The following is a 26,135-nucleotide window of genomic DNA, read 5'->3' as shown; positions in this document are numbered from 1 at the left end:
TATCCTCTAACATCCTTCAGCACCTAGCATGACACTTTCCCAATCTGCACTTGAAGCTGAAATATACTTAGATTTATATCCTGGTTTAACAAATATTTGAGCAGTCATCTTTTTCCTTAAAAAATCATTTTATCCCTTTAAAGTGAATATGTTTATTTTAAAAATACTCCAGCTAAATTGATCTGTGTTTGTGTCAGAAACTAGGACAGTGTAACACTGCAAAAAATGACATTTAGTCAGAGACACCATTAACTTCTACAAAGAGAAGCAGAGAAAACAAATAAAATTATAAGTAGTTAGTGAGACACACTTTACTTATTTTAATGGTGTTTCTACAGGGCAACAAAAGGTGAATTATCTGGTGCCCAAGTAAAAAACTGTGCTGAACTTACAGGAACTAGACTTAAATCACATTTATTCACTTACTAAGAATATGATCTTGTGAAAGTTATAAATCTTTCTAATGCTTATATTTAATTTGAGGATAAAAATACTTGCCTGACCCCATCACTAAGATGATGTGAGGGCAAGATGAGTCAATATAAATAAAAGTATTCATACACTGTCAAGTGTTATGCAATTTAACTTTTGGTACTAATTTGGAAACCATCTCTAAAATACATCTGATCCAACCAATTCTATTTAATTGAATAGAACCAGGTCATGCTACAGTTCTTCTATCTTTCAAAAAGCTATGATTCCAGACTGCTCAGTATTTCCTAACAGTCATTAAACATCACAAAATTTCACTTAGTGAATAGGGGAAGACCATGGTAGAAGGGGCAATTAGGGATCATCTTCACAGAGCTACAGTTGAAGTTAGGAGCATGTGTGAGTTCTTCAAGGGAAAAGAGCAAGAAAAAAGAATAAATGATTGGGTTTGGATCTGAGGGGAAAAAAGACAACACAAAGAGTGATTAGAGAAGAAAGGGAAATCAAGATAGTGGTGCAGCATGTGGAGAAAGTGGAGGTAAGGAAGAAAGGTGGGCCAATGGCACAAGAATGAGGAAAAGATATAGCAGGGAGCAGAAGACTTTACGACCATCGCAGCTAACAGGTACTGAGCTTATAGTATGTGCTGGACACTGTTGCCAAGCCTTTTACATGCCATCAATTCATTTAATTCTGACAATAATTCTACAAGTACGTGTTTTAAAAATGATAAAACTAGGAAACAAAGAAATTTCTTTCATGAGTAAGTGGAAGAGATGGAACTTGAACTCTCAGATGGTCTTATTCCAGAGCTAATGCTCTTAACCACTATCCTAGGAAAAAGAGCAAATTTCTCAATGTTTACAAATATAAGACCCAGAAATACCTACTGCCATACAAGTTACATGAGCCTTTGTGAGATAAGAATGTTAGGGTAAGAGAACAAACTGAAGAAAGGAATGTTTCAGAATCAGAAAAGAATGCTACCACAGAGAAACTTATTTTCCTTTTGTTTTCCTTAGGCTGAACAAAAAGGAAGAGCGTTAGAAGGGAAGGTAGTAGAGTGAAATTGACTATTCCCCTAAGTAATAAAGAGCTTATGGGGAAAAAAATTACAGTAATGGTTATAATTTTACAGACAAAGAAAATAATCTTCTGTTTAAATTAATGTTCCTATCATAAATGTTAATTGTGTGCCAATAAAAGGTAATATGACTGCACTTAAGTTATATATTAAATAATTTTACTTAATAACATAATAAAGAATGCTTTCCTTATTCAACAGTTGGTATTATGTAACTACCGAAAGGATTAATTAGTTCCACAGATAAATTTCACAAATAAAATAGGGATTAATTAGGCATTTTGCCATCATTTAGGATAAGAGATACCACATTAATAGAATTAGAGATGGTTCTTACACATGGTTATAACTGAAACCACTGTTTCCAAGAACACATTGTTCATGGCTTTACTTTTTCCACTTTTCTCTGGAGAGACACAACTTTCTTTTGGTTGTAGCACCCATATATCCTTAAGAGCCCTTAAACATTTATAATGAACCAGTAATTAGATAATGGCTTAATTTTAAGAAATCTTCTGGAATATTCAGGTACCATTTTCAAATATAGATGAAACACTGAGCCCTCAATTTGACCCTGTGAGATTCTGTGGGAGTTAGAACAGCTTAACAGAAAATGATGAAAATAAAAATATCTCACTTATAGAAGATCCAAACAGCTTTCTCGCAGGCAGGAGATGTTCACTGAAAAAAAAAAATAAAAGGGGCGGGGGTGGGCTAATTTCTACAGAGATGCAGAAGGAAAAAGTAATTTAACATTCAATATATTAGAAATTTATTTTAGATACTGAATGCTCTATTTTAAAGAAGCTGGCATCAGATATAAAGGTGATATGTATAATTTATTTTTCAAAATAAAAGAGAAAAATCTGTTCTGGACTAATTAAATAAAGGACAATTTAAAAAGAAAGTTTAGATATGAAATCTTTCAGGCCAGTGTTTTCATTGTGGATTTTTCCTTCCTCTACAGTTTGCAATGCTATTCCCTAGGAAAGGAAAAAGTTTACTAAATGAGACAGTGAATGTAAAGTGCTTGCAGCATGCAAAGCATATGTTTGTAAATAGATGGTAGGTCTTATTATGAAAGTCTGTTCAGCAAGTATTCTGACAGCAGATTCCACAATTTTAAATTCTACAAAATCATGATGTATGTTATTGATAATATTTTATCAATTTTTCCTTTCTACCATTTAATTAAACATCTGCCCTAAGGGAAAAGCAATAGATTATAGAAATCTTTGTGTTTTAATTACTTAATTTTGAACAACTTTAAGGGCTCTTCCACCATTAGGAAACTGTATCCTCCATCTATCCAGCCATCCATCCATACATCCATCCATCCATCAATCAACAATTTAGCTTTACGTTTACCTAATATATTCCAAGTAAAGATATAATTGTTAATATAAGAAAGACAGTCTTACCATGTATCTTGGAGTCAATTGCCATATAATAGTACCTCTTTTCACAAATTGGTAAAAATACTTATGCTAGGAACAAATGTTTTCCTCCCATTAATGACACAACTAGTAGGTGAGAATGTCCTGTTTTTATAGCATACAATAATATTTCTGATTTCTGTTTTCTCCAGAAAGACAAGAAATAGAGGAGAGAAATCTTGACTGAGCTATTGTTAGATGAATTTCTGGAACAAGAGGAGACTATCACTGAGCAACTGAGCTATGAACCAAAATCAGAAATGCTGTTGAATGACACTGAATAGCACTCAGCTATTAAAAAAAAAAAAACTAAAAATGTTTGTGTGTAGTAAGGGCCCACTCATTATTCATTACTACCTATGGTCCTCTGAATATATATTAAACCAATCTAAAAGTGTTACAGCAGTTGCAAAATATTTTCCTTACTTTGTGATTCATCTCAAATTCCTGAGTAGAAAATGAAGCTAAATCATAGGCTCTTTATTGCCAGTGGAGGTGGGGGGTACACGTTTGTCATTATCATTACATCACAGGGGTTTTTGGACAGTGTTTAACAATGAAAAATTACCAAAAGTAGCTCTAGGTAATGAGGTAATGTTTAAAAGTATTACTTTCACCTTGAAACTAAAGAAGGCTAACCAAGGCCATGAGTGTACATCCATTTTGAAGCTACAGAAACAAAAGGAGGACTTACGTTAAATATAACATTGTTAGTAGGATTACCTGTCCCCATTCGCATAAAAAGAGCTTCATCACTAAATGGACACAGAGTAAAAGCGCTTTTGTGCTCTCTCTCTCTCACACATATGCGCATGAGGAAAAGAAACATGCTTGCATCTGTTCAAAGTCACTATGTAGATCTTTTATGAGAAACCCTTGGACTTGTTTTTTTTTCTTCCTTTAATTTTTTACCAAAACATCTAAGCCTGGAAAACTAAAAAGTTAAGCTCTACATTTTTAGTCCAGAAATTAACCTTTACATATAAAATCTTGATAGAATGTGGCAACTAGCTAATCCTAAATTAAGTCCTTTGTTTTTATTTGCTGCATAAAGCCTAGATTCTAACAAACACAGACTGTTACATAACCACGCTTCAAAGGCTTCTGTAAACTAAGCAACTCACAACAACATCTCTGCCTTCGGCGATCACACTCAGTGAATCATCCAAGTGACCTTATATGCTCATAAGAAACTCTGTGTGCAGGTTGCAAATGTCAGTGTCTGAATTTACATTTTAAAAAGTACATCTTTCAGCAGTTTAATGAAAATATTGCAAAGATCTTGAGTCAAATCCAACTATTTACTCATCCGTTCCCTTAGCTTTAAATATTTTTGGCCTGGATTCACATATTCTTCACAAGCCATAATTTATGATGATTCCTCTTAACATTTCAATATCGTAAGAGTCTGAAAAGCCATTTGGAAAGGGGGCTGTAATAACACTATTATTCTCACCCCACCTCAAAAGCATGCTGACAAATAATTTGAAAACGTTTGTTACTAGTGTTGTTTACGCTCTCAGAGTGATAAGAATCTGTACATACCAAGACACATACCTTATAAATGAGCTGTGAGGGCTTAACATTCACATAAATATTTTACAGTAAACTTAATTGATGTGAAGCATCAGAAGGTTTCACTTTGAGCAAAGAACTACGGCACATTTATATTCTCCAGAATGCAGAGAAATCACAATAATTGACCTGAAGCAATTATTTCATGTTTTGCTTTAAAAAAAAATTATTTTTTAGTTTTTTCTTTTGGATGATGGTGACAGGGGTCACGAGGAAGAATATGTGGGGAAAAATTTGTAGAGCGTGATGGTGAGGTACTGAGGGAACCTGACGAGACTGAAGTCTGTGCCATGAAATTGTGTATAATTTTCTCATGCTACCTATTTTCCCAGAACTACAGCAAAATCCTTTTGAACATTACAGAAATAAGTCATCATCTCTAATACCACTATTGCTACCACCAGCAACTAAATGTACGCACCCATGAATGGCAGAAAGGGGCACCGTGGTCTAATAGAAAGAACATGGGCTTTGTAACACACTGCTCAACCTTCACCAGCCTGTGCTGGAGGGAAGTTGAAGAGTTACTTAAAGGCCTAGTTTCCTGATCTGGTCACATGAATCTAATACAACCTACCTTACGGGGCACCTGGGAATGTTAACCTACATACTTAATAAAAATGGCTAGCAAACAGAAGGTCCTCAAAAGAGGGACCCTTCACCCATGCTCTCCCCTACGTCACTCAAAATGAGGCAGCATCATTTGTTTTATTCAAAATGGATTAGAAAGAGTAGTTTGTCCTTAGGGGCTTAGCAATTTTCCTTTTGATTCAATGCTGATTTGATAATGGTCTAAGTGAAGAAATGTGACCACAGAAATACAATAATGATTCTGATACTATAAAGGGCATTATGTTTCTTGCTTTCTCTCCAGCTAAACAATGTAAAATCATAAGCAAATACACCACATCAGGAGAATGCATTTTATCTTCCTGAGCATGTAACCTGCCAGTACATTGGGTCTCAGTTCTGCATCACCCACATTGCTATCCACTGTAGGAAAGAACGCTGGTGATTATTACACTGCAGATTAGTGGCTAAAAAGACAAATGGGAGACAGTGCCCAGGCAAAGGGTTTTTATTGTTGCTATTTCTTGTTTTCTAGAATATGGCTACAGATTCCTTTTGTAGAAATAATACGATGTCCTTTAGCAATCACCGTGAAGACCAGGTTCAAAACCTTAGTAATACAAAGCAGACAACCCTCTCAGCTTTCCAAATTTATCATCTTATTTTGAAGTGACAGCTAAAAGCATCCTTAAAGTGTTGCTTCTATTCTGCCTGGCATTGCCCCCAAAATAGCTCCCCTTACAACAGTTTCTTGGGAAGACAGTCAGCACATATGCTACACAGATCTGAGTGAAAGTTGATGTCTTGCTATTTGATATACAGGATACACAGGTTAAAAAAATGGAACTGCGCAAGAATTCAGACATGCTGCCTATTGCAGGTTTATATTTCATAGTGACAGAGGAAGTTCAAATGACTTCTTTAGAAACTTTAAATTTGTTCTGGTACCAAATCCTGCTTTTCTGGGAATTAAAAATTTGATGAATTTCCTGACTTGATTAATACATCCAATCTTGCCTCTGTGGATCCTTCACAGAGAAAAATCTGTATTCAATTCACTGGCTCAGTAGTTGGAAATACCAGTGTCATAGAAGAACACTTTGGTAAAGTCAGAAACTACAGCATAGAAATCCCAATGTTTTCGTACTTTCTATACCTGAAATGATTCTATAATGCTGAACTACAATGTTGTTTAAAGGTATAAGAACAAAGTCAGAAAGATGAAAGACCAAAAAGAAATGAGACTTGTAAAATGCTAAGGATAGTAAAAAGGACTGTTAAAGCTAAGCTAGAAACAACAAGAATCTGAAAGAAGCGATCTATCTATTGCTTAGGGGAGATGGTATGATCATAACATTAATACTCTCGTGCTCTTTTATCTTCTCTATTAATAGTTTAGAGACAAAAAATAATGTTTTTTATGTTCAATGTTAAATTTGGGATTTTAGTTAAAGTAGCTGAATAAATAAAGAATAAGGGAGATAGGACATAATACAAGTACACATAAAGAAAAGCTAAAGCTTTTTATTTGAAAGTGAATACAGTATGAGTGAAAAATGTGATGGCTGCCAGAAAAGCTGATGTAACTTTAACTCCATTAATGAGACAGCAGTCTCAAGATAAGAGGAGGTAATGGGGCACGCAATATCATACTTGCCAGACCATATCTGGAATATTCTGCTGTTAGTTCTGGAGACACAATGAAGAGGAGTGTGAACAATGCTCGGTGGATTTTGATAAGAGAGACATGATGGTAACAGGTCTGGAAAGTATCACAAGAATCTATTAAAGAAACCAGAGGTATATTTGGTCTGGAAGAGGGTAGACTAAGGAGAGGTGGTACTGTGAGGAACAAGTTAAATGCCTTTTTGATTTGAATAGCTGGCATATAGAACAGGCATTGGCCCCAGAGTACAGAATTAATGCACTTACATTTAAGGCTATATTAAAAACAAACAAACAAACTTGAATTGTTTACCTTGTGAAATGGTGAGATTCCTAAGATGGAAAGTGTTCTAATGACTGCTATGATTTGTGAAGGAGTATATAGGTGGGATTTCTGCACCGAACTGGGTCATTGGAGTATAAAGCATTTCAAAAACCGGAAGTTTTTATGATTTCAAGCTAGGAGTTAGGGCTGGCAGTAGTAATATAGCTAATTAGAAAATATGGTTTAAGGTATGTTGGAAATGCTCTCCTGCCTTCCTTTCCTCAAAAAAAAAATCCTCATTATAAAAAAAAATTATTCTACTAGATATCTAGTCCATTAGGTCTTCCATACTTTTGAGTATTCAAAGAGACTGTTATTAAAATGCAAATGTCCTTGGAGGAAGCAATAACATATGGGAATTAGTTACAGCTTGTTTACAGAAAGACAGGAATGAGAAAGGCAGCAAGAGTAAATAAGGTCCAAGTGGGCACAAGTCTGTAGAAGACAAAATCCTTGTAGTAAAAGAACCAAACAATATTTCTTCAAGGTTCTCTTAGAGACGCAACAGATGACTAAGGCTGTAACTATGACTTCTATAAAGATATGGCCCAATTTTCCAAGACCTGTATATCATTACAACATTTATTGAGTACATTTTCTGAAATGAGTCATTAATATAAAGCATTCAGTATTTATCAGTATAGAAATTTTCTGTATAACAGGTGCCTATGGGCATTTAAACAAATGGCTAAATTTCGAAAGATTCAATTTGTGGCAAGGTTTACCAAAACCAAACTAGGCTTTCATGTACAGTGTAACTTTGTACCATTAAACAAAATTAACTTTGGGGGTGGATTTTACTTAGTAAAATATACTATGTTTTTATATATATTTTCATTTAATAATATTGTTAAATTACACAGACTTCAGATAGGGGATCAATGTAGCTTGAGCCAAGATTTTTCTCCTAGACATCATCACTGAAATTCCATGTATTTCCATTTGTCAATGATGCTAAATTAAATTCATATTTTCTATTCCCCAAACTGGTTACTCCTCCTCCTTGCTTTGCCATCCTCAGTAATAATGCTACTACCATTCTTCTCACTCTTCAAAGTGAAACCTTGTATCTTCTTTTCTACACCCCGTGTCCAAACAATTGCTGAGTCCTTTCACTGCAAGAAAGTGCTTCATATACCTCTTTCTATCCTATGGACATTACTTTAGTTCATACCCTAATTCTCTTTTACGTGTACTTCAATTTTTCATAATTGATACCTGTACTTCCAACCTCTCTCCTCATAAAAGCTCTCTAACACCCTGGGTACATGAGAACTTTTCCAAATGCATACATTCTTATCAAGTAGCTCCCTAGCCCAAACCCTTCAGTGACTCACTATGAAACTATAGAAAAAAAGCCTAAACTAATTAATAAGGCATTAAAATATTCTATTATGTGATGGCAATCTGTCTTTTCAGTTTTATCTCTGAGTACTTTTCCTTCTGGTCCTCATTCTCCAGTTAATCTATGGTACTATCCATTATCTAAGGATAGTCTCTGATTTCCAACAGCTTGAACGGCCTTCCTCAATTTTTTCTACAATTTTATCCATTTCTCAAGGTCCAGGCTTAAAGGTCTTTTCTTAATCAATCCATCAGTCCACCAATCATCTCTCTCTCTCTCCTCCCCGATCCAGGCTTAAAAGTCTTTTTCTTTTCAATCAATCAATTAATCAATCTCTGTTTCTTTCTCTCTCTCTCTCATATTTATTTATTTTTCTTTTACTTATCCTCTGTTAAACATGAGGATAAGTTTGTGGAACATTCCTGCCCCATCCCCTTTACTGCATTATGCCTTACATCCTAAATTGGTTTTGTACATCTCTTCTTCCCCACTTAGGGTCAAGGGCAGTACTTAACTAACAAACACTGCAATAGATCACAAGTGTTCTGTAATTGCATTCTGATCTGATAAAAATCAAAATTATGTTTTGATTATATGACATTATTAGATATAGCAGGATTTAGTCTAGGGGTATTACTTTTAGCAGTTTGTAGCTGAGAAGGCTTATGTATGAGTTGCTACATGTCTAGCATCTGTTTGCATTTCTTCATGGAGATGGTGAGAACATTTGCCTCCTGAATAGTACAGCTCTTCTTTAGTGCAGACAACCTCATTACACTGATTTCCATTATCTGAGCATTCTCTGTATTAACTGGGGGGCACATTTAGGCTATTAGTCACAGCAATAGCCTTCCCTCCCAAATGCTCTGATGTCCTGTGGGATGGTGATCTGGGAGGGTTGGGGTAGAAGACAGGGAACATCTTTCACGACCCTCAATGTCACTGAGCAGCACAGATGCCACAGGCTACTTACCAGACAGTATGGCCCTTTACTCCTAACTGCCAAGAAACATTCTGTCTGGGCAGCCACTTCACCAAGGAGGCCACTTCCTGGAGACTCAGGGGTAATTCCTGATTAAGCTACTAATGATGATAGCATTCTCCTCCCTAGACACCTCTCTGGGGATATGTGACTGAATTCTGGTCAATGGGATACAAAAGGAAATTTGCTAAAGTGACTTCATTCTTGAAAAAAGACACAAATCTATTTGCCTTTTGTTGTGTCTGAAGGTGACATTTGGAACCATGGCTGTTGTCTTGCAACTCTACCAGGTGCCATTGTTGTGTCTGAAGGTGACATTTGGAACCATGGCTGTTGTCTTGCAACTCTACCAGGTGCCAGCCTTTGGACACTGCTGGCACCCTGAAAGTTAAAAGCAGAAAGGCCAATGGACCAGGGAACTTGATGATATTGTCACAGTGCTGGGGTCCCCCTACCTCAGGGCTTTCATTGTTTGGCAAAATGCATTTTCCTTATTGTTTGAGCCAGTCAAAAAGGGGGTTTCTCTTACTGTAGCTAGAGACACCCTGACACGTAGGACTTCATGTTGGCATGCGGCATCTCACTCAGGTGGCTGACATTAATCATTGTTAGGGCTTCAGGGGAAGAACACATTATTTCTACTGCCTGTTTAAAAATCTGTGCTGGTTTGTTGCTAGATCCTGAATCTGTCACTTTTTTCCATGGATTGGGTAAGCCATAATCTCTTTAAAATACACAGCAGGTTTCACTTTGTCACAATGATCACACTTACAATTATTAATGTTTGTCTTCTTCACTAGTTTAAAAGCTCAATGAGGTCAGTGACTGAATCTGCCAGGAAAATTCCTGTACTTCCAGCACCTAGCACAGGGCTGGCATGCAGGTGTTCAATAGATAGATGCTTAGTAAATATCTGTGAAATGAATGAATGGATGAGTAAATGAATGTTCAGACTATATCAAAACATTTTCCCTATTATTTCCTTTGCTTCCACCTCCCATGCCCTGATTCCTTACCAATTCAGGCCCACAAAAGCGAGCTATGTCTTGTATTTTAGGAGACGGGAAAAAGAAAGGGGAAGGAAGCTATCTTTATAGCTACTGTCTACTTGCTCACTCAGTGGAGAAGGGGAAAGGAGACAATTCTCAGGGGCAACTTACAAAATATTTTCATAAAGAGAAACAACAATTATCTCTTATACTATTAATAGTATATTAATAGTACATTAATCCTGTACTACATATTGGATTAAAATATTACTTAAGAAAATATTAAAAATCATACTTTTTAGAGCCAGAATGGAGTTTAGGGTTAACTTAGTGTAACTGAATTAAGCAAAGATTTATCAACTATTTTAAGTCCCTCATTTTTCAGATGAAGAAACTGAGAGCTACCATCACCAAGATCAGCATTAGTTTTTCTGACGCTCTATGATGCAATAAAAAAACTGAATGCAGACAGTCATATTCATTGGCAACAAAAAGGATATTTTCCTGGCACTGTCGTTCCAAGTCGGTAATCAGTGTAGCTGTTGCTTGGATGAAAGTTGAAAACGAAAAGAAGGCCTGCTCTCTCAAAAGCAATGATCTTATTGGTTTCATGCTGTTCACTAACATAAGCCTGCAAGAATTAAAACACATAATACATTTAAATAATACCCAGATGCTGCTACAAGTAAATTCTTTACAAAAAAGTTGTTTTTGTCTTTATTAACAGCCTTGTTAGTTATTAAGCCAAAAATGAAAATTCTAGCATGTTATATTTTTTGAACATGTTGCAATCATGCCCTATCAAACTCTAGGCCAACAGCAGTCCAAAAAATTGCTTAAGGAGTATAAAAGCTCACCAGCAACTTGCCAACTTCAAACAAAGCACAGACAGAGGATTAGGGTTTTGGCTTAGGTTTTAGCTAAAAATATAGCACCTGTGCTATACATAAAGCATCTGTGTGTGTGTGTGTGTGTGTGTGTGTGTGTGTATTAGATCTACTTATAAGTGAATTTTCTTTAAGACTTTTGTTTTACTCCTTAATGAAGTAAGGTATATAAAATTACTTTTCAAAATATGATGTAACATTGTTATTATATCCAGATTTCTGAAGTTGTAGTTTTCTGAAAAACTTTACATTATTGCACGACTTTGTCAGATTCAAAAACAACCAAGAGTCCTTCACAGTATACTTTTTTTTTTGCCTAATAATAGAGAAAGTCTGAAAAGGAATTACAACATCTACAAGCTCTCTTATTTTATACACCACATTTTACAGTAGGTATTGAGAAGGCTTTGTTTTCTCAACCCTACCCTCTTCCAGCCCCAGCTTTGATAGGACTTATTTCCATGCACGTCAGCAGCGCCACTCTTGGTAATTTAGAAATGTGAGCTAAGGCTCTAGAGTAAACAGCATGCCTTTTGGCATTCAACATTGTTCCTATTGAAAAGGCGCATCATTTTGCTCTCTCTTCTGGAAACAGCACTACTAATAAATGCGATTAGGGCATTTGTGTCATGTAGCCAATCTTACTGAAAATATAAGTACCTTTGTCCAACCATTAAAAAAAAAATCAGAGACACCAAAGTAAAAACACATCAACAGTAATTTCAAACAGCACCAGTAAAAAGTAAATGGATTATAAGTAACATATATTATATGCTAATTTTTGCAAGAGAAAAAAAAACACTATAAAATCTGAACCTGTTAATTACATTTTCTAAAACTTATTGAAAACTGAGACTTTAATTCCAGAGGAGACTCAGGCTCATGAAAAATACAAAACAGCATGGAGGTATAATGGCATTTATTGAAATGACAAGTTAGAGACCAGTAAAGGAAGGGAAAAAAAAGGAATAAAGAAATCTCCATGTTGTCAAAGCAGTTTCTTTATGACAGCATAATTATTTATATAAAGAAAAATAGTCAAAACAATTAAGATATTTCCACAGCAATTTCCAAAGTGGATGCCATGCAGAGCTTTTGTCATTTATTTTAACCAATTGAAATAAAAATTACTAAATTTAAACAACAACGACAAGCTAACCAGGAATGTAAGCAGGGAATTATGTTTAAGATTTTCATTATCTATTGGGGAGACTTCAGTAACATGTTTTGACAACCTGAAGTATGTCACAGGGCACTACACACTGAATAATAAAATGCTGTTTAAAAGATCTGCATATAGATTTAAATCAATTGCCATTCTAAGCATGTGACTAAAACATAACATTTAGAGTAAAGAGCTTACCTGTGGAGCTGAAAGCCAATGACATCTTTCTTCCAATTTATTCATATCCCTGTCAAAGTTATTTAGGAACTTATAGCGGAGAAGGTCATCATCAGTTAAATGAAACTGCCTTCTTGCATAATGGTAGCTCTCATTATTTCCTTTCCTTGGGAAGTCTAACCATTCAGGATGCCCAAATTCATTACCTGCATTTGAAAACAAACATAAACATCACCCGGTAATATTAGCATTTCTTATTAAGATGACTCAATAATTGTATGCTTTAAAGTCTTTGAAATCAGTTTAGGTTATAATTTACTATAGCTGTGCCCTATAAATGATGCACAACCCTGGCTTAGAAACAGCATAGTCTAGCATGCAGTACCAGCAGCATTTGGACTCAAAAGCCCAGGGCACAGTTGTAGCCTGGTCACACATTCCTTGTTCTACATCTCATTTTCCTCATGCACAAACTGAGAACATATCTCTGTCATACTTATTTCATCTCTGAAATAATCTCTGCAATCTCGGAGTAATTTTTGAGATCTCTATTTCTATAATCTCTGAAATCTGTACAACGCTTTGCAATTTCCAAAGGCTGTATGTACATTATTTTTTGATCCTCGAAGGAACTCTATTATATCCATTTCACAGATGAGAAATCCAAAACTCTAGACAGTTAAGGGATTTGCCCAACCTCACATGGATAATAACTAGAAAAGCAACCATTAAAATTTAGTTCTTCTCATTAAAATCCAAAGTTCTTTCTACCTCATCACATCAGGCAAGTACGTTTTAAACTTCAGGTGCTACAGAAACTCAAGTCATCACTTTTATTATTCATTTTCCCCATCCCTTTCTCAGATCCATGTGCCACCATTAGATGTATATCTTTAATTTAAATGTGTGTGTGTGTGTGTGTGTGTGTGTGTGTGTGTGTGTATACGGCTGGGACACTTCGTTGGGAACCCATTTGATATTATTTCTCATTATAATGATGAGAATCAGAAACCTGATACGCTTTAAACATGAAATAAAATAATAACACCTACATATTATACATTCTTCCTTCTGAAAATCAAATTTAGATATTAGTGGTCTAATAGACCGGCTCCTATTGTTTTTCCCAGGTTAGATTTCTATTTTATGGCTTCTTTTTTTTCTCCTAAAAATTAAACACTACTTTCCAAAATTTACTTACATTTGCCACTTTAATGTTGCACTTTTCTAAGCCACAGGTTTCTCCTTTGAGTTGGAAAGTACCGTAGCTGATACAAGTGTGTCCTACTTTAAAGTAAATAGTTGCTAAGTGAAATAAGTCACACAGAAAAAGACAAATACTGTATGATCTGATAGGTGGAGTCTAAAAACAACAACAACAACCAACCAGCAAACAAAAAACAAGCGCATGGAGACAGAGAACAGACCAGTAGTTGCCTGAGGTAGGGGTGGGGGGTTGGGCAAATGGGTGAAGACGGTCAAAAGACATAAATTTCCAGTTATAAAATGAAAATTAAAAAATGTGGGGATGTAATGTACAGCATGGTGACTATAGTTGATAATACGGCATTGCATATTTGAAAGTTAGCTAGGAGAGAGGATCTTGAGAGTTGTCATCACAGAAAAAAAAAATTTTTGTAACTATGTAGGGTGATGGATCTTAACTGGACTGACTGGATGATCATTTTGCAATATATACAAATACTGAGTCATTGTGTTGTACATCTGAAACTAATGTAACGTTATGTCCGTTATACTTCAATAAAAAAGAAAGGCAGAAGAGAAGCTAGCATATTAATAGTCTAATAAATAAAAACTAACAAGCTATGATGTAATTCAAAATGATTTACTGTAGAGTTGCTTTAAGTGGTAAACTCTGCTAAGAAACACTGCAATTTACATTTAACTTTTCAGGACTATAGTCATCAAAATAAAAATAACATCCAAATATATCTGTAGCAGCTTCATAAAAATTACAGTGTCTGCAAAACTTTTCCTTAATTCGAGTATTTCAGTCTAAACAATACTTCTTATATTGTTGTCTGCTATGTGACAGAGGAGGGAACCAGATTTCTAACTCTGCGGGCCTTTATTTACTTTATGGTGTCTTAAAGTGATATGGGAACTTCCCTCTGCTACATTTAGGAGTCCTGCCTAGGTCTGGAGCCTGATTCACATCAGCCCATAGTGAACCCATGGCATAGCTTGCTCCATCATCCATTCAACCAGCAAAAAGATGCACCTCCAGAATTGTAGTCCAGCATATTCATTGCTGATACTGAAGGTACTGTCTGGAGAAAATTATATGTCCTAGTACTAGCGGGATTTCAACTAGTTGGGAATTTAGGAGAGACCAGAAATGCCATAGGGTAGCTAAAGTATAGTAGCCTACAAACCGGATCCAAGGTCTCTACAGGCAAAATACTTTTATTTTGGTATGACCATGAATCTCTGAGTTGACTCCAGTATTAATAAGCAATTTCTTTAGCCTTTCTGGGGGAAGACTGTTATATCACTGCCATCATGATTATCATAGTAGAATCAGCAACAAAAGCTTAATGTTGGCTTATTATTTGCCAGGCACTATTCTAAGCATTACACATGAATTAATTCCTTTCATTTTCAACAACCCTGAAGTAGTTACTATTATTGTCCCAGTTTTATAGGTAAGGAAACTGAGGCACAGAGAGTTATTAAGTAGTGGGGCCTATTAGCCCAGACAGTTCGATTTTAGCACCCTCACCCTTGGTTACCACTCTCCCGTATTGCTTAGAAGCAGATACTATGGAAATACAGTGTAAACATTGACCAAATTCTCATATGTGGACAGAGATTCCAAGATAATGGAATGATGTGCAAATGTGCTGAGTGAGAAGGTGAGATGTAGTAAGGAGTTTGGTTTAGCCATGAAATAGGGCTTGTGGTAAGGAGAAGAGGTGAGACAGGCAGGATGAAGCTAGATTAGGATGGGCCTTACAATCTTTAAACCTTAAGCTACTTTTAAGTAGGGGGATGCAAAGCTCAAATGTGTTTTTATTAAAGTATCTCTGGTAAATACAATGTGGAGGAGACACTGGATATTGGAAATAGCTGAATGGTAGGAAAGCTAACATGGAATTCAAAGTATAAGATAAGAAATAACCAGGGGAGTTCCCTGGTGGTCCAGTGGACTCTGTGCCTTCCCTGCCAAGGGCCCAGTTTTGATCCCTGGTTGGGGAACTAAGATCCCACTAGCCGCACTGCGTGGCCAAAAAAAAAAAAAAAAAAAAAAAAAAAAAAACACGAGAGATGACCAGATGCAGTGGGAATGGAGAAAAGAATGGCATTTTTGAGGCGGAAATAACCGGATTTGATGACTGCCTGCTGCATGGATTTTAATTCCAATGAGGACATTTATGAGAAACATGAATTTAGGCAATTGAATCTCTCCGGGACTCAGTTTCCTCATCTGTAAAATAGGATAACAAGTTTCATAAAAGCTCTTTTAAGGTTCAAACGAGGTACGTTAAGGCACTTGGTACAGGGTCTGGCGGCTAAAGCTTTCAATGTTTGGCAGCTTTTACATTACACACTCATTTCTGATGGTGCTCAGAAAAGAATGACATAAAAGCCAATAAGTGAGAGTTACTATAAACCTAAAATTTCTGGCTCCCATCATTCTGAGGAGGGAACTAACCAGCCCAACTCTGCAGCAGACACACAAGCAACCAGGATGAATTCAAGGCAGCTATCTGGCCCTTCTTCACTTGGTTTCATGGTACAAAATTATTCTTCTCTTTAAAGTGTGGAAGTTCTATGCTGATGCGTTTATTCACATATTTTATAATACAAACACATTTCCCTAAGCCAAGCATTAATGTTCTTTGAATTATCTATTTTAGATCTTAAAATGCAGAATTGACTGTGAAAGTAATTTTTCTACAAGACACCCAGATTGATAGGGCAAATCAGGTTGCTATGTTAGGAATCCCCTCTCTACACTCTTCCTTCATTATTCCCACTACATGTTCATCCTGCAACCTCTGAACAAGCTCTCAGGGGTTATTTATAGTTATACTATATATTATACACACATATATGCTATATATTGTATATATTATGCTATATAGTATATATTTTTATAGTATATGTATAATATACAGATGATTCTATTCCACCTACGTTGAAATTTAATCCTCAGTATGATGATCTTAGGATGTGGGACCTTTGGAAGGTGTTTAGGTCATGCGGGTAGAGCCCTTATGAAAGTGATTAGCACTTTCATAAATACTAGACTCCACTGAGCTCCCTTTCTCCTTCCACCACAAAAAGATATCACTAGAAGTCTATGACCTGGAAAAGGTCCCTCTCTCAACCATGCTGGCACTCTGATCTCAGACCCCCAGTCTCCAGAAATTGTGAGAAATAAACTTTTATTGTTTATAAGCTACCTGGTCTTTGGCATTTCATTATAGCAGCCCAAGCGAAATGACATCACTGTTTCCCTGTTGATAAATATTTTATTTATTTTTATTTATATCTATAGCAATAGCTATATATATCTCTATCTACATCCATACCTATACTTATATACATATCCATCTATCTATTTATCTATCTTACCTACCTACCTACCTACTTAACAACTAGTTTTTGAAAAAAGGTAGATATATTATATATTATTTTGACTTTTAATATAAACACTTTTCATGTTAATAAGTATATTATCACCATGATGGTATTCCATTTTGTACATAAAATGCAATTTTATTTAACTATTTTCCTCATGTTAGTCATTTTGGCTTTTTCTAATATTCTAGCATTATAAAAAAAGACCAGTCTTATAAATGCATCTCTGTACACTTGTCTGATATTTCCCTAACATCAACTGAATAAGTAAAATACTGGTTCAAAAGGTAAATAGCAGATAGGATTCTAAGAGAAAACATTTCCCAAGTTTTGAACATTGTTAATTATTTGAAGACACAGGCACAAGGTAGTAAATTGTTTCTCAAAATAATGTTTAACACACACGCAAATTATATTCCTTAATGTATATGTTTAAGTTTCTACTTTAAAAGTACTCTTTATTACTTAAATTTAAGACTTCATTTTAGTGCCTTCTAACATACATTGATCTTAAACATTCATTTATCTTTTCAATAACATCTAAAACTATTAACTATTAAGAAGAAAATTTATTACATGAGGGCAAATTAAGTACTTGGAAAAAATATAAGAAAGAAATGAAAGTGGTAAAAATGTTTGGTATCATAATCCAATTTAGGATTTTGTATGTCACTACTTTAAAGAACATTGCAATAAGCATACTTACATAATATGGAATATGAAATTAAACTTCTGAGTTAGAAAAAAGAACTGTTTAAAAAAATATGACATGAAGAAGACCCTATTCTATTAGAGAATAATTTATTAATCTCTATTACAGACTAATTTAGATTCTCTGAAAAATCTCCTGGAGAGGCTTCTTTTTAAATTGAAAGATAGAAAGTTGCATACAACAAAGAAATAGACAGAAAAATTCCATTAGTGATTGCAGACAAAACATTTTACAGAGTGGCTTTTGAATGTTATCTCTGTTGTAAATGATCTGACAAGGGGCAAATTAAGTTTAATATAGACAAATGCAACATTAAATTCATATTTGGTTCAAAACTGTAAACACAAGCATAAAATAAATGGAAGCAAATCGCAGAAAGACTTTCAAAGTGACCTTGGATAACAGTGAACCATTCTCAGACTGAAAAGAGAAAAGTGGAAAATGCCCGTTAGTATCTTACACTAGTTCTCAGCTCACAAACCTAATGAAGAAAAATATTACCATTAAAACAAGTTAAGAATGTTCTTCTCAGCTATGGTCTACAGATTACTTAGGAAATGTGGCAGCATTTGAGACAGTACAGTGAAACATGCTCACCCAAATAAGCTTATAAGTAAGGCCTGCTGTATATAAAGATGGATAAGAAATCTAAATTTATTCAGGTAATGGCAAAGAAGGTAATTGACTTGTTTTAGTACAGATAACTTGATGGAATGGGGAACACATGATCTGAATCAGCATTTTAATTTAACCAAATTAAAAAATATGTGTGTATATATATTTCTAAATTATATATAAATATGTTATGTTTACATGCATACATAATATATGTATACATTCCTCAGTGAAAGCAACAGGCATTTACAACCTGGGGTTCATGCTTTCCTACAGACTCCTGATATTTTATGCAAAATGTTGTATGTATGTTCATCTGTGCATTTTTCTGAGGAGAGAAAGGTGTTCTTCAGATGCTCCAGGCGTCTGAGTCTTAAAAAGAGTAAGAGCTACTCACTGTATTAGAATGTTAGGAACTAGAAGAATGAAACACAAGTAAGGGTTTCTAAGTTACATAAAAAAGAAAAAAAAGTAGAAGCCTAAATTGAGGAAAGCATTTTAAAAATCTTCGGCTGGTTTACTCAACAGATAAGAGGCTTAGAAAAGTCACATTTAAACTAACTCTAGTGCAGAGAGGCAATGGGTGTGACTCCTGAGAACAAGACTTCCAAGTCCAAAATATGCATTACAAGTAACCTGGCACTAATCATCAAAACATGCTCTTTCTGCTCGTTAAATTATAATTATGATCACTAAGGTAATACATAGGATGGTACTCGTTTCAAAACGAAGGGAGGATGGTAATTTTTTGAGCTGCCACTTGGGACATTTTGTAAGAAAACTCACAGTTAAGGCCATGATTCATTGCATTCAATATAGTAACAGAAGTGGATGCTTCCAGAAATGAGAAGGCTGAAAGCTTTAGCTAAACAACTTTAAAACAAACACAGGGAAGCAAGTGACTAACATTGCTATGGTTAATTAATGCTTCTAGAAAATTCTACGCTGTTCCTTTTCTCCCTTTCAATTTCGTCTGTAAACAGCACCATTCATGCCTGGTTAATTGTGAAAAATCTCTAAGCGCGAAATTCCTATTGGGATTTCTTTTCCTGTAATTAATTTTTTGCTGTTTGATGTAAAGGTCCAAACTATAAATTGACAAGAAGCCAGCTGTTGCAGTGATGAAATTCGAGACAATACAACTAATGAAAAAAGCCCCAGCTCTGTTAGCTGAACATTTTGATTAGCCGGTTTTTGTGTTTTGTTTCTCTAAACTGTAATACATACTAATTTTACCTAGGAATTAATTAAAGTCTATCACAGCCTCCATGCTGTGGATGTTATGTAACTCTTTGTTGATACCAAGTTTATGTATATACGAGAATAAGGTACAGTTTTAATGAGAATATAAAAAACTTTAGCTCCTACTTTTTTTTTTTTTTGCAGTACGCGGGCCTCTCACTGTCGTGGCCTCTCCCGTTGCGGAGCACAGGCTCCGGATGCGCAGGCCTAGCGGCCATGGCTCACGGGCCTATCCGCTCTGCGGCATGTGGGATCTTCCCGGACCGGGGCACGAACCCGTGTCCCCTGCATCGGCAGGCGGATTCTCAACCACTGCGCCACCAGGGAAGCCCTACTTCTCTTAACTGTACTGAAGACTAACTCTTTTTAAAAGGAAGTATCTATTTTAAAATCAAATGCTTCTGTCTTTCTCAAGGCCATCAAGTTACCAGAAGGTGAGACACAGAATAAAATATTTTTCTATATTAGGGAGTGTGATTTCTCTTTTTAGAAAAATAAACTTGCTATCTACTGCTCCATCCCACCTTTGACACTGATCACTATGGCTCCGGGCAGGGGCTACACTACACTTCTCTTCTTCATTCTCCACAGCATGTTCCCGTGTATTATACCTACAACAGGGACTCCTTAAATATTTGTTAAGGTTGGATGTTTCCCTCTACAACTGATAAAGGTCTAACATCATCTCTTTTGAGGTACAGAAACAAAATATGACAGACTCAGAAGAGGAGATAAAAACAGGACGAACAAAACTCAGCAGTGCTTCTGGGATTTACCCTTAAAGTCTATCACAGCCTCCACTCTGCGGATTTTAGGTAACTCTTTGTTGATATCAAGTGTATCTATATATACACATATAATGTGTATAAATATATGTATGTGTGTATGTATATATGGTAAGTCCTAAAGAAAATATTTTTAAAAACCAAACAAACTTTAATGCCCATTCCTCTTACCTGTACCGAAGACTATTTTAAAATCAAATGCTACGGTCTCTGGGTGCTCTCTGGAGCCTCCCTCGTGTACACTCTTCCTTCAAAAGGTGCAAGTCAGTGAGTGATTATATTCTGAGCCTCATGACTCCCTATATTGACCATATGCTCAACTATAACACAAAATTCTAATTTTAAAACTACTGAAGTGTATCCTGTGTATCAGATAACATGCTCAGTGTACATCAGCATGGTCCCTTTCCTCACAGAGCTTACAATCGAATGAGGAAGAAAGACAAATATAAAAATACATATATATATGTTTATATATATAAACAAATATAAAAATACATATTTCCTTAAAGAGAGGAAGTTGGGGAGAAGGCTCAAAAAAGGCTTATAGGATCAGTATGAGTTGAAATAACAAAAAACTGTAGGGGAGGAAAGGAGAGAATGGCAGCAAACCTCCTCCAAGAGCAAATATAAATGCCCAGAGATGACAGTTAGGGAGGATGGAATGAAAATTATGTCAATATACAGGGAAGGGGGAAGAGTCAGTCTTAGGAACTCAGTCTTGGAATTCTAGAATTTCCCTTGGTATTAAAAACAAAACAAAACAAAAATCTTTGCATACTAGGCATGTATATAGCTTTTAGAAACATACAGGGTAACTGATGCCACGGAAGTGGATGAAATTGCCTGGGGAGAATACTCAGGGAATAGAGGCAGAAAAGAGAGTATAATGGGACAAAGCCAGAGGCACACTCATACGGCTAGTTGGGGTAGAGGAAGGGGGGCCTGGAAAAGCTGGCAGAGGAAGGGCCAGAGACAGAAGAGAAAAACCACGGCGGGTAGGAGACGGGAGACTGAGCCCTGAGAAGTAGTGCTTCCTAGAGGAAACAGTGCTCAACAGTATTAAGCGCTGGCGAGCTGAACTAAAACCTGAAGCCTATAATAGACTGAGTAACAAGAGAGGGCACTGATGAAAGAGAGCAATAGCAGTGATATCTGAGGGTATAACCAAAGAACTGAAAACTATACTGTGAGAAATGAATGCTTTATTTTTTTCTATTTGTTTATTCTATGATTTTCTGACAGGTAGTATATTTAACTAAACACCTGGAAGAGAATGGCTCACCTTAGTATGTAAGCTTTGCACTCGTAAATTTTAAATTCTGAGGCAGTGTATGGTATATATGTGTATGTATATATATTTCCTATTTTAAGACATTTAAAAAAAAGGGTTAGTATACTACTAGGTTTCCTTAAAATTCCTATAACAAATTTACAAACTAATATTTTGAACAAAAGACATGATAATTTCCAGTCCTTCATCCCCTAGATAAAGGGCATGGTGGCCTGAATCAAGCACTATAGGTGCTGTCTTCCTCCATCTAATAATACTGTCATGACTATCGTTCATGCCTCTGACACTGTGACAGCTTAAAGGGGCCAGAAATAATGCTTCTGTTGGAGCTGCGGTAGTGAGGCTGGTCAATACTCTCATTCTGTCCTGCTCTCCCCAGCCTTCCCCCTGATTAATTATGCATAAAAAGTCTTGAGGCAATAGCCAAATGAGCTCTGGGCACTTGGGAAAACAATTTTCAACTTGAACTATGCTTGGACCATGGCCAAACCAATCAATACCTTTACTTATCTACATGATTAGAATTGCTTTGGGTGACAAGTTCCCATCAATAAAGCACAGAATAGGGGGTGAACACTTGCTTACCTCACGTGTTTTGATAAGAAGATTATCAAAATAAAACAAGCGAACAAACAAAAAATTCTCTTAACTATCAATGTCCGTAAGTACAAAATCAGATTAACTTTATATTACCTACAAGTGTGGTAGAATAAACGTAGACACTTTTATAAACCAGTCGTTTTAAATGCTGAAGAATTACCATTATTATATTGATGGGTAATTATATATTTCTTGATGCTTTCCTTTAAATCACGAAAATGGAAAAATGCTTTAAATAAATGAAATGTAATCATAAAACTATATTAAAATAATAAAAGCAATAGTAATTACTTGAGAGCCCTCTAGATACACAGACTCTGTGCTAGAATTTTTAGCAGTTATTTCAGATAATAGTTGCAAAAACCCCTCAATATGGGAGGGGGCATTATTCCTATTTTCAGATAATAGATCAGGAAGGTAATATAACTATCTAAGGTTATAAGGTATAAAATATCAAAGTTAGTATTCAAACCTATATAATCTGTATTCTTTCCATTGTATCTGGCGTTAGGTACTTAATTTGAACAACATTAGCTGGAAACCTACTATGAATGTACAGGCATTAGGAAAGGTAATGAAAGAGCTATAAAAAGGTGTAAAGGTATATATTTCCAATTCCATTCTCAAGTGTACAAATAAATTATACCTATTACTGACCTGTGCTCCGTTTGTGCCTTGTGTGTTCTGTTACTCCTGCTGTTACTACTCCAAGTGATAGCTGTTTGGTCTCCATGAGGCCTTTTTTAACTTCTGCAGGAAGGTTTTGGTGCTTGTGCTTCCACTAGTACTTAGATGTAAATTTTTCCCTTGTTAAAACAATTACTTAAATAGTGTAAAAATTTTGGTTTTTTTTTTTTTTTTGCTTGTCTCAGACTGGGGATAGACATCCTATATCCTAGTTATCCTATATTTTTATTTATTATCCCTACTGCCTAAGCTAATAACAGGCACAGAGTACCCATTCAAGGATTTATTAAACCTGTGTTGAAAGAAAAAAATGAAGGAAATCTGCTTCCCTTAGTAGGCTATAGATTGCTTATGGAAAGTTCTGTCTTACTTTTTGATTATACAGTTCACAGCACAGGAACTCAGATAAAGAAAGTATCTAACAATTTTTTTTAACTGATTGCAAAATTGGTCTTTATAAGACCATAAGAAAAACAGACAAAAGTGCTTTGGGATGGAAAGGGGATGGATAAAGAGGAGCATATCCATGTCACCAGAGAGGGGAAGATGTATACCAGAAGATAACTTCAGCTCTCTGTTTCTCAGAGGCCGCCTCTGGCGTTCTCCTCTGACTGCCATGCCAATAGGAGGCAGAATTTCGAATTGTTCATGTTGCTCTATATACTTTGACCTACATTCCATCTTCGTGGCACAATTTTGTTTTAAAATAAATAAAAGTATCATCAAACAAGGATAAGACAATGAACAAAACAAACGAGACTGAACTGAGAATGTGTTATTTTTATGCAAACACAATTTTTAAGAGCTAGATAATATTTTCTTGAGAAAATTGATAGCAACAGTAATGGACTTTTGCCATTCATTCCAAAACCATTTTGATGCTACATGAAGCAGAGAACTCACGATACTCTTTGACGGGGAGTGAAGTGGGAATAAGGGAGAAATTGTGGGGGGAAAAAAAGGGGTTCTTTAATAAAATCCTAACTGAATTCAGATTTTTCTGCAAGTAGTTAACAAATGTCTTAGAAAATGATTTGCTAATGGACAGCCTTGTAAAAAGTGTAAAAGTTTTGCATGCGAACAGGGCACCCACTGAAAGACTCCACACCTTTCTAGGTGGTAGAAAACAAGCGAGGAAGACAGTAATGTAAAAACAAAGAATATATTGGCTGATTATAAAATTGATTATACTTGTGGCTTTGTGGCTATTCTAACTTTAGGTTTAGACTCAAAAGTTTAGTAGTGGAGTCACACTGTACTATTTTCCCCTAAAATTTGCCTATAATTTAGGATATGTTACCACCAAGTCAGGGTCAGTTCCCTGTGGTCACACGAAACATACATAGTAATAGAGATTAACACACTTCCCTAATGAATTATTAAGAGCTAAGCAGATGCATTTAGAAGGGAAGCATATAACCACAGGAAATAAGATTGGAAAGAAAATGTTCATTTAAATCCTCTATACTTCATAATCAACATCCATTTAACTCAATCCTGGTACCATTCCCAGGCTAGATGAATATTTCTGTAAGAATCTAATGCTCTTTCAAGGCACAGCCTGGATATAGCTTTTCTGAGGTTCAATCTCCCGCAGCCTTTCTTCTGTAGGCAGCAACTCTAACTCCCTAGTAGAGAGATTTAACTACCTGCTTATAACTTAATCAAAGAACCAGTATCAGTTTGCCTTTGGATGATGCTTCTATCCCTCCAAGTTCCTGCCAACAGCTAGTTATCCTTCTCTACTTCCCTGCTGTCAGCTCTTGCTTTCCTCTCAGGCCGCTGGTGCCCAAGAAATGAGAAAAAAGTTCCCTAGCAGCACGGTGGCTTGTGGGAAACACTGTGAACTTCTTCCCCCAGCAAGAAGAAAGGTTCTCAGTAATTGTACTTGCTTGCTTCAGGTGTCTCCCTTTGCTCTGAATAAAATGGATTTCGAATTTTAAAAATGTCATGGCAAGTTTATGAATTAGCCTATCAACTGGCTTTGAAGGCAATTAAATGGGAGGGTTCAAAAACACAAACAATCTATGTCTTTAAAATAATAATATTTAAAATATTATGCACAAGTCTCCTAGAGAGGTTTGATGCGACGTAAACAACTGCCATCACCACCCTCCACACAGGTGAACCTTACAATCTTCCATAAGGCTGAGTCAGTCTCTACACTTCCATAAAAGTTTACGTTCTAATAAGAGAAAGGGTTTGGTAAAGAAAAGAACACGGAAATGAAGCAACACAACTAGTGATTTAATCAGTTGTGTGCTTAACTTTCATGGTATCCAGCCATTTCATTAAACTATTCCATGTGGAAATGCTCATCACTATTATTTGTCCCTGAATGAGTAGAGTTTCTTTGTTCGCCTTTAAGCTTTATCTCCCAATATACAGAACTTGCTTCAGGCAAACCAGATGACCCACAGTAATATGATACGGCCCATCTTTCCTGCTTCCACATCTTCTCTCCAGTTAGTCCTTGGCTTGTAATGCCTGTTACAAGTCAAAAAGGCAAACGCCTCCAGAAATTCTGTCCATTCTTCAACAACCAGCTTAAACATCATCTTCTATGTCAGAGACAAATCTCCTTCAGTCTAAGAAACTTACCTATTTTTTTTTTTTAGCTAGATAAACTGATGTCAAGAAAAGATACATTTCCTAACTTCCCTTTATGGCTCTCCTTTATGGCGCTGTGTCTAAGTTTTGTCCAAAGATATACAAGCAGAATTGTTTATGTGAAGATTCTTTCTAAAGAGCTGACTCGGCTGGTGGATATTCACTTCTGGTTCCTCTTCCTTCTTCCTTATGTAGAGAGAGTGTTTGGGTACTTATCTGGATGACGTGGGAAGGGCAGCATTTCAGGTTTGTGACTTTTACTTTATACAATGAAATGTTTTGTACATATAGATACACAATTAAGTGAATTTAATGTAACTGTACCAAAAAACCTAAGGGTATGAAGAATA

General features: G+C 35.8%; 1 protein-coding gene across 1 annotated transcript in view; it reads right to left on the bottom strand.

Moving 5' to 3' along the window:
* The window catches only part of GBE1 (1,4-alpha-glucan branching enzyme 1), a 292,532-nt gene that overhangs the window by 27,025 nt on the left and 239,372 nt on the right, over positions 1-26,135 (bottom strand). Inside the window, exons 13-14 of the mRNA XM_067739200.1 lie at positions 12,654-12,838; positions 10,904-11,034 (exon numbers count right to left, since the gene is read on the bottom strand). Of these exons, the coding sequence (XP_067595301.1) occupies positions 10,904-11,034; positions 12,654-12,838 (316 nt within the window). The remainder of the gene's footprint in view (positions 1-10,903; positions 11,035-12,653; positions 12,839-26,135) is intronic.

This window comes from Pseudorca crassidens, chromosome 5, assembly GCF_039906515.1.
Source record: "Pseudorca crassidens isolate mPseCra1 chromosome 5, mPseCra1.hap1, whole genome shotgun sequence".
In the NCBI taxonomy this organism is placed as follows: domain Eukaryota; kingdom Metazoa; phylum Chordata; class Mammalia; order Artiodactyla; family Delphinidae; genus Pseudorca; species Pseudorca crassidens.
Note: the sequence above shows the minus strand (reverse complement) of the source record. Positions and strands in the feature narration are given on the sequence as shown.